The following is an 8,978-nucleotide window of genomic DNA, read 5'->3' on the forward strand; positions in this document are numbered from 1 at the left end:
ACAGACACCAATCACCCCAGTGTGGGGGAAGGTGGCACTTAGGAACTCCAAATGTAGATAGGTGGATATGCTGGCATCACCTGAGGGTTGTTGCTGAAAGGTAAGGTTCCTAGACCGTTTTCTTTTTTAAAGAAGATAACTGGAAAGTTAACGGGTGATTGTGAGGTGAAGCCAAATTTCAGAAGCACAAGTAAACCACTGAACGCTCTTGTTCAAATCCCTCCTTACAAGCAGGAGGGCGCTGCGCTCGCCGTGACTTCTGAGGGCGGCTGCTTCTCGAAGACGGCTGCCTCCGGTTTACAGTGGTGGCAGATAAAAACTCCCTATAGGCGTAAGAACTCTAAGTTCTATAAGAACTTGCCTTACATTTGCAAAAGAAAACATTTATTCTTTTAAAAATGTACGTACATTGCCTTACAAAGATAACGTGTTGGAGCCGGCCTCAGGAACCTTCCAACGAGCCTTCTTTTATAATTGACCGGGCAAGATTCCGTGCGAGAGCAAGTCTCAGCATCTCCACCTTGGTGGCCTCCACGTCATCATCCTAAAAGCAAAGGGCCTGCGTGAGGCACAGCAGGAGGTTTACCTTCTTTATAGTTCCCAAGACTCTAACCCAAAGGTAGATAAAAGGCATATAACATTCAGTAGTATCTTCCGGCAAGTTCTTAATATGAAGAGATGGAGCTGCATGCAAAGGACCACTGTGGCTGGCTGGCTGGCTGGCTGGCTGACTGACTGACTGACAGGAAAGAAAAAACAGACGAGAACACTAGAATCACCTCATTTTCTCCTAAAATAAGTTGGCGTGTCACAGTTACAGGTTAAGAGGTATCTTAAGAGGCATGTGACTTTGTAAGGGGCCAGCATCTCGGGGTGGGGTTACACCTGAGCTAGGAGGAGCCTTTTCTCATCTCCATTGTGGTACCAACGAACGAAAAGCTCAGCTGACCTGGAGTGGCTGGGCATCAGGCTCTCCACGCACTGGTCTTCCTGAGGGCAAGTCCTCCAGACACCTCATCAGCTCGTACGTTTGCTCTGCTGAAAAAATCACCTAAGGGGAGAGACGCTGCTTTGCTTAGCTGCTCGCCGGCCAAAGCCTGCAGTGGTCTGGGCATGGGCTCAAGCCGAGACAGCCTTTCCTGTATCTCACCTGGAGAAGTGTGCTTTCTGTATGCAACCCTGGGAGGGTAGGGCAGCCCCCCATTCTCACTCCCAGCGCTTGTCAGGGTCCTGGGCTGAGCACTGTCAGTAGACAGATGCCACATTTCAAATTAAGTAGTTTTTCTTGTGTAGATCTGGATATCCAGAGTGGGCGCTACAGGGGAATACACGCGTGCACGCGCACACGCACAGAAGAGGATCACTGTGGACTCAACCTGTTACCTGTTTCTGTTCCAAAAGGGGCAAGGCATCTGTTAGTAGTGTCATCCAGAAAGACCGGGGGGCAATCTGGGACGTCATCAACGACAGGAGAAGAGAAGCTGCATCAACGAAACGCTTCTCCCCATATAACCGGTGGAACTCGCGGTACTTTCCTGTTGAGAGCAGAGCACAGTAAGTCACCTCTGACCCTAAACAAAAGAGACCCCAGGCCAGCCTTTCCACAGAGCAAGGAAATTCTTCCAGAGTGGCCTCCAAGCTCACGGGCCAACAAGGCCAAAAGGATCCAAACTACACGCTTAAAAGGGGTTCCAGAGAGCCAAACCTGGGAGAATATAAGCATCAATATAAACAAGAGTCATGAATTATATAACAGATTGAATAAAATAACCCATAAGGCCATTACTGATGTAAATGAAAGAATAAACGGGGACGAAGACAAAGCCTGCCATACAGTGGAATGCCAACTATGAAACACAAGGACTGGCAGTCAGAAAATCACCAGTAGTTACTAAAACTAGTGGGTCAAAGTTTGATGAGAAACAAGACATTTAAATAATCCCAAAGTATCCCTTCACAAATTGTTAAAGGGAAAATCTCTACACGTGACCAAGGTGAACTCCACCAATAAGGGGACGACACTGAGGAGGACACATCACCTCAGTGGAATTCCTGCCCAAATATATAATCTGAGACTGCTCATGGATAATCCCCAAGTGAGAACATTCTACAAGAGAGCTGAACTGACTCTTCAAAAATGTCAAGATTAAGGAAGCACCAAGAAAGGCAGAGGCACTAACGAGACATGAAAACTAAATGCATGAACCGAGACAAAGTAAAGGACATTACTGGGACAGCTGATGGAATCAGAATACGGATTAGATGAGAGTATTATATCAGTGTTGAGCCTCCTGATTTTCATAACTGGTTATATAAGAGAATGTCCTTATTCTTAACAAATACATGCTCAGGTACTTATGGAGAAAGTCTCCATATAAATCTCCAACTTATTTTCCGACTGTTCCCCAAACACCTGATTGAGAGAATAAAACAAATGAGGCAAAGTATAAATAACTGGTGAATCTGGATAAAGTGTGTATGGGAGTTCCTTATTCTTTACACTACTTTCACAACTTCTAAGCTTGAAATTACCAGAAAATAAAACGTTACCAAAAAATATCCTTTGCAGAGACTGGTACACAGGGTTCTATGTGTTTTAGACTGGAGAAGCCTAGAACAGTCCCTCCAATCTCCATAACTGTCCGCCTGTGCTGAAGGTCCAGGGGACAGAGCCCAGAGAGACTCACCCAGGAACGTCAGTCGATCACTGAGCATCATGGCTGGCCCCAGGTTGTCAATGAGATCCAAATCAGAAAAGCAGCCTCGCTCACAGTAATCCCTGAGGAACCTACGAGGCCCGGCCCAGAGGTCAGAGCAGCAGTCCCAGGCCCACCTCCTCAGCCTCCCAACTGCCCAGGCAGTACCCAGGAAGCACACACGGATTGAGCCCACCTGTCTGAGACCAGCGTGGCAAAGGCGGCATCTTTGGCTCGAATGCTCCAAGAGAGGGCGGAGCCCAGGCGATTGTTGCGGACAGCTTTCATGGCCAAGATCTTACAAATGCTGCGAACTTTGCAGGGAAAACAGTAAAGATGAAACTTTCACCCTACAAATCGCTCGATTCCTGAACCCTGCTGGGATAGGAGCAGCTTCCCACCTCCTCTGAGCTTTACACGGCTTCTCTGTGGGCTGCAAATACAGTTTGGCCTGCAGAACTAGCAACTCTGAGGTTTATAAATTGTCTCCTGGCAGGACTGGCTTTGTGAGTGGGTTTCATTTCAGGGGTGGTAAAAATCTTTGTATCGCTCCCCACAGATCAGCACCTCCATTATCTGTCCACATGCTGAAAATCCTACCATCCTTTAGGTCTTGAATGCTATATGCTTTCAGAGACAGTCATAAACATGCAATACCTCTGGGAAGAACAACTACTTAGGTTTTTATCATTCAACAGTGAGGGAGAGGAGGGGCCACCATCAGCATCGTTCCCTCCCTGTGCTCTCCCCGAGCCACCTCCGGTCCTGCTTCCCCACCCAGCCAGCCTTAGCCAGCAACAGCAACCCACCTGGGACAAGTCACCTCGCACCTGCCCCAGCCTGACCTCTGGCGAACGCGTGAAAGAGTGGGTCAGGACCTTTATAACCAAGCAATGGGCTCGACTGCTTCTAGGTGCCAATGGATCCCTAGCTCTTTGTCCCTCCGCAATGACTTTCCTGTGTTTTGGTTTACCTCCTGGCACCCAGTGCCCAGACACTCTCCAGGCTGGCTCACACGGCATGAGCATAGAGGGTATGCTGGGAGAACAGCCAACTCACCTTGCTCAGTCATCTGCCGCTGCTCGCAAACCCGCAGCACCTTGAGGGCTTTCTGCTCTGTGCTCAGAGGGATCCGCTCAATATGCAGCTCCAAGGAAACTCGGCCCAGCTCAGGGCAGTAGTCAAAGTAATCCACCCCCAGCTGCCACAGGCTGCACAGGTCCAAGGAGGACAGACGTGAGGGCCTGGGGCTTGGGAATTAGCACCCAAGGCGGCTCCTCCCCCGGACCTTGTAGCCTTCAGGGAACCAGATGGGAGAGAACACAGTCCAAGCTCCACTGGCAGCAGCTGCCTGCTGAAGAGCACCCCACTGCCACCCCACACCCTTGGGGCCGTCCTACCTGTGATGAGCAAAGAGTCCTGAGGCATATTCCAGCAAGAGGAACTCTCTCATGTTGGATCCAAAGCTGGAATAAAACATAACATGGGACCAAGACTCTGGGCCTGCTCTATTCAGGGCGCCCTTTGGCAGCCCAACCTCCCTTCTAGGCACTCGGTGCAACCCACCCTCAAGAGCCTGGATGGCGGCAAGAAGAGGGTTGGCACGGCCATGGCGTACTTACTAGAGGTTGTGCGACTGGAGGAGTCTGCAGTGATCCAGCAGGTCTGTCAGATGGGCCACAAACCACCAGTTGCTCAGGGAGATGCTACAGGTTCAGACACAAGGCCAGACGCAAAGTCAGGATGAGAGGGCATGGCCCGCATGAGTGGAGCATAAGCAGGAACCCCACATGTCTTTTGCTTAAAAAGGATGGCAGGGACAGAGGCAAGCTGGAATCTGTCTGGGAGCACAGAGAAGTTTCTGCCCACTAGGTGGGGACTAGTAACAGACACTGAGAAGGACATTCAACCCCCAAAGCAGCAGCCAATGATACATTTCAATGGAGAATGTCACACAGAAAATGAAATAAAATCCAGGAACCCAATTAGATACAGAAATTGCGGACACAGAATAACATATAAGAAAAGGACTGAAAGGGACTTCCCTGGCGGTCCAGTGGTTAAGACTCCACGCTTCCAAAGCAGGGGGCACGGGTTCAATCCCTGGTCGGGGAACTAAGATCCGCATGCCATGCCACGCGGCCAGTGTGGGGGGAAAGAATAAAAAAAAATAGAAAAGGACTGAAAGATTGGTGGGTTTTGATTCTTAATGAAACATGGAATTCAAAAGAACATCTTCTTTTGCATTGGAATTTGCTGTTAATTTTTCTGTTTCATAGTTTTGATTAGTGTACTTTATGAACACAACTATATATAGGATGTCACTTTAAAAACCATCTTGTGGGGGCTTCCCTGGTGGCGCAGTGGTTGGGAGTCCGCCTGCCGATGCAGGGGACACGGGTTCGTGCCCCGGTCCGGGAGGATCCCACATGCCGCGGAGCGGCTGGGCCCGTGGGCCATGGCCGCTGAGCCTGCGCGTCCGGAGCCTGCGCTCCGCAACGGGAGAGGCCACAACAGTGAGAGGCCCGCATACCGCAAAAAAGAAAAAAAATAAAAAATAAAAAAAAAATAAAATAAAAACCATCTTGTGTTATTAATACTTTGTTATCTATTACTACTTTGTATAAAGAAATTATTTTTTGTTTGGTTACATGATTTGTAATTTGATTTTATTGGATATATAATCTGACACATAATGGAAAGTCAGAAGTCCTTCCCCAAACCACATTTTAATCAAAACCTAGAATCATCTGTAGCCCTTGTTAGAAATGACATTTCCTAAGGCCCTCTAAAGGTCTGATTAAATTTTTTTTTATAATTTTTTTTTTTTTTTTGCGGTACGCGGGCCTCTCACCGCTGTGGCCCCTCCCGTTGCGGAGCTCGGGCTCCAGACGCGCAGGCTCAGCGGCCATGGCTCACGGGCACAGCCGCTCCGCGGCACGTGGGATCCTCCCGGACCGGGGCACGAACCCGTGTCCCCTGCATTGGCAGGCGGACTCTCAACCACTGCGCCACCAGGGAAGCCCTGATTAAATTTTTTACATCACCAACTTTTGTAAACTCTCTAGCATCATTTTGTATAGTATACTATGCACTTACTGTCAGTGTGCGTACATCATTTTGAGTTATATTTTTCACTTGTTACTTGGTGTAGGCCTTCCTGTATCTGTATATAATGCTTGACTATTTTTTAAATCTTGGGAGAGGGAAAAGAAACTTTAATGGTTCCTTTCTGTAAGGCAAGATCAACCCCAAGTAAAGTGGAGGGAGCAGACTAAGGCAACTACACTGTCCCAGGCGTAATCATTCACTAAGGTAAACAATCCTGCTTTCAGGATATAAAAAGAATGGGGATTGGTTTACACTGAATTACTGGATAAACGTTTAAAACTTTTGCCTTGACCTTAGGGATACGGATACTATGATACTTCGGCTGCTCCAGAATCCCACCATTATGGACTGTCACTTGGCCTCCCTAAATTTCAGATGTTAGGTATATTCCAGCTTTACTAACAGCTATGCACATGTATCTGACATTCAAAAAACTATGCCAATTTTCAAAAACGCTTGTATTTCTACTACCACCTTCGAACACTAAGCTCTATAAGTTCACTACATGCTATACAAAGCATCACGCTCCGGTGCGTTTTTGTTGTTGCTGCTGGCTGTGCCTCTCCACTCGAGGGATCTCAGTTCCCCGACCAGGGAGTGAACCCATTGAAAGCCCCAGAACCCTGACCACTAGGCTGACAGGGAACCCCCTTTGCTCAAATTCTTATAGGGTGCTTCCTTGGTCCAGGATTGCCTTTAACGATGACTTTCATAATTTTGTAATTCTGCTGCGTTCCTTCTTGATTTTGTCCTTTTTAGACAAGAGTCCCAATAAATCCGATATCTCTTTATGACAGCCCCCTAAACAAACCCTGACTCACTGGATGTTTGTTCTCTTAACTGTTCTAATTTCATCATAGGTCCTTTATGTATCAAGTTTTTTTTTTTACTTGGTTGCGCCAGGTCTTAGTTGCAGCATGCATGTAGGATCTAGTTCCCTGACCAGGAATCGAACCTGGGCCCCCAGCATTGGCAGCGTGGAGTCTTAACCACTGCACCACCAGGGAAGTCCCAGTAATTTAAAAGTTTAAAATAGTGTTATTTCATTAACTAGAGAGTGATTTAACAAAGTGTGACAACTGGAACTCAAGGCTGCCCTTTCAGTCAGTCACTTACCTCTCTGTATCCCTTTCATCTATAAAATGGAAGTCATTTTACCTCTTGCCTACCTGGACTGTTTTAAGAAAAAAGTGGTAAAATAGATATAAACTGCTTTAAAAAGATTATCTTTGAACAGCATCTATATAAATAAAAAACAGTAAACCTGAGCGTGAAGTTGACACATAACTCGTCCTCTGCTTAAACTGCTAACCAACAACTACACAGCCGTGTGCATAGGAAAGCACTGCAAATTGGTTCAAATCCAGTCCTGCTACTCAATGACTGACCACTTCATTTCTTTGAACTTCCGCTTCATTGTCAAAGTGAAGGAATTATAATGGTCAGCACAGTGCTTTGAGATTCTGAAGCTATCTTCAGGGTTATGAAAAATTCAAATAGAAGAGATGAAATCAGAAATGACCAGTCCTAAGAATAAAATATCATATAAGGTGAGAAAGTGTAAACTGAGAAGATGTAAAAACAAGCTGCCTCCTCACATATAAAATCACGCACATCCCCCACCCCTCCTAGAATAAGTTCTATATAGAAAATTAGTCATGAGCGTTGTCTGAGCAGAGGGCTGAAGGATGAGAAGGAACCTGCCAGAGGAAGACAAGGAAAAGGAGCATTCCTGAAATAGAGGAAACAGCCAGTGTGAAGGCTCAGCGGTGGAAAGTAAGCTTGTCTTGCTCCCACTTCAGAATGAAGCCCGTGTGACTCAAACTTCAAGGCGGGTGGAGGCCAGCTCACTTAGGGCCTTGTGATGAGAAACCACTGGGACAGTAAACAGGAGAATGACATGGTTTAAGTTTTAAAAGATTACTTAGGCTCTTCTGTGATAATGGACAATACAGAGACAGGTGATAGTGGGAAGCCAGTAAGGGGCCACCTGTTAACAGTTCAGGGAAGGGCTTCCCCGGTGGCACAGTGGTTAGGAATCCATCTGCCAATGCAGGCTATACGGGTTCAATCCCTGGCCTGGGAAGATCGCACATGCTGCGGAACAACTAGGCCCGTGTGCCACAACGAGTGAGCCTGCGCTCTAGAGCCCACGATCCACAACTACTGAGCCCGCGTGCCACAACTACTGAAGCCCGTGCTCCACAACGAGAGAAGCCACTGCACCACAACCAAGAGTAGCCCCTGCTTGCCACATCTAGAGGAAGCCCGCACACAGCAACGAAGACCCAATGCAGCCAAAAATAAATACACAAATAACTTTATTTAAAAAAAATAACAGTTCAGGGTAACAGTGATGGGGCTGGGCCATGGCAGTGGCTGGGTAGGGAGCAAGAAGTAGCTGGTTGTGAGATATATGGTTGTTTTTTTTAAAAATAAATTTATTTACTTATTTATTTATTTATTTATTTTTGGCTGCATTGGGTGTTCGTTGCTGCGTGCGGGCTTTCTCTAGTTGTGGCGAGCATGGGCTAACTCTTCGTTGCGGTGCCAGCTTCTCGTTGCGGTGGCTTCTCTTGCTGCAGAGCGCGGACTATAGGTGCGCGGGCTTCAGCAGTCGTGGCACGTGGGCTCGGTAGTTGTGGCTCGCGGGCTGTAGAGCGCAGGCAGAGGCGCACGGGTTAGTTGCTCCACGGCATGTGGGATCTTCCCGGACCAGGGCTTGAACCCGCGTCCCCTGCATTGGCAGGCAGATTGTTAACCACTGTGCCACGAGATATGTTTTCAAGTTGAGCTAACAGGACTTACCAATAGACTGGTTAGTGCTTAAGAACTCAGTAAACAGTATGGACTTTGGTGAACGGCTTTGGGTCCAAATATCCACAGAGCCCCCTTGCTAGCTGGCAGGGTGACTTTATTAAGCCTCACATTCCTTGTTTGTAAGATAGGCATGAAATAATAGCACCTAAGGTTTGCTGCATGATAAAATGAAATACTCCATAAAAGCTAATAAATGTGAACTATTATTACCACCATTCCTGTAATTATGACCACTGTACACAGGTGGCTGTACTGGCCTTAGGACTCTGGTCCCCCGGCCACCAGCCCTGCTGTCCTCATACTCCTCAGACTGTTCCTTCTCAAACACGAATTTCACGGCACTGTCCTGCT

General features: G+C 47.4%; 1 protein-coding gene across 2 annotated transcripts in view; it reads right to left on the reverse strand.

The window, feature by feature from the left end:
• Nucleotides 1–362: 362 nt before the first annotated feature.
• Nucleotides 363–8,978, reverse strand: part of NUP85 (nucleoporin 85) — a 28,200-nt gene continuing 19,584 nt past the window's right edge. Inside the window, exons 12-19 of one of the 2 annotated variants that reach the window (XM_007454355.1) lie at nucleotides 4,319–4,402; nucleotides 4,097–4,162; nucleotides 3,756–3,907; nucleotides 2,893–3,010; nucleotides 2,688–2,788; nucleotides 1,384–1,535; nucleotides 950–1,051; nucleotides 363–544 (exon numbers count right to left, since the gene is read on the reverse strand). In XM_007454355.1, coding sequence (XP_007454417.1) covers nucleotides 443–544; nucleotides 950–1,051; nucleotides 1,384–1,535; nucleotides 2,688–2,788; nucleotides 2,893–3,010; nucleotides 3,756–3,907; nucleotides 4,097–4,162; nucleotides 4,319–4,402 — 877 coding nt within the window. In that variant the 3' untranslated portion in view covers nucleotides 363–442. The remainder of the gene's footprint in view (nucleotides 545–949; nucleotides 1,052–1,383; nucleotides 1,536–2,687; nucleotides 2,789–2,892; nucleotides 3,011–3,755; nucleotides 3,908–4,096; nucleotides 4,163–4,318; nucleotides 4,403–8,978) is intronic. The other variant, XM_007454356.1, reaches the window with a different exon arrangement.

This window comes from Lipotes vexillifer, unplaced genomic scaffold, assembly GCF_000442215.2.
Source record: "Lipotes vexillifer unplaced genomic scaffold, Lipotes_vexillifer_v1.1 scaffold518, whole genome shotgun sequence".
Classification (NCBI taxonomy): Eukaryota; Metazoa; Chordata; class Mammalia; order Artiodactyla; family Lipotidae; genus Lipotes; species Lipotes vexillifer.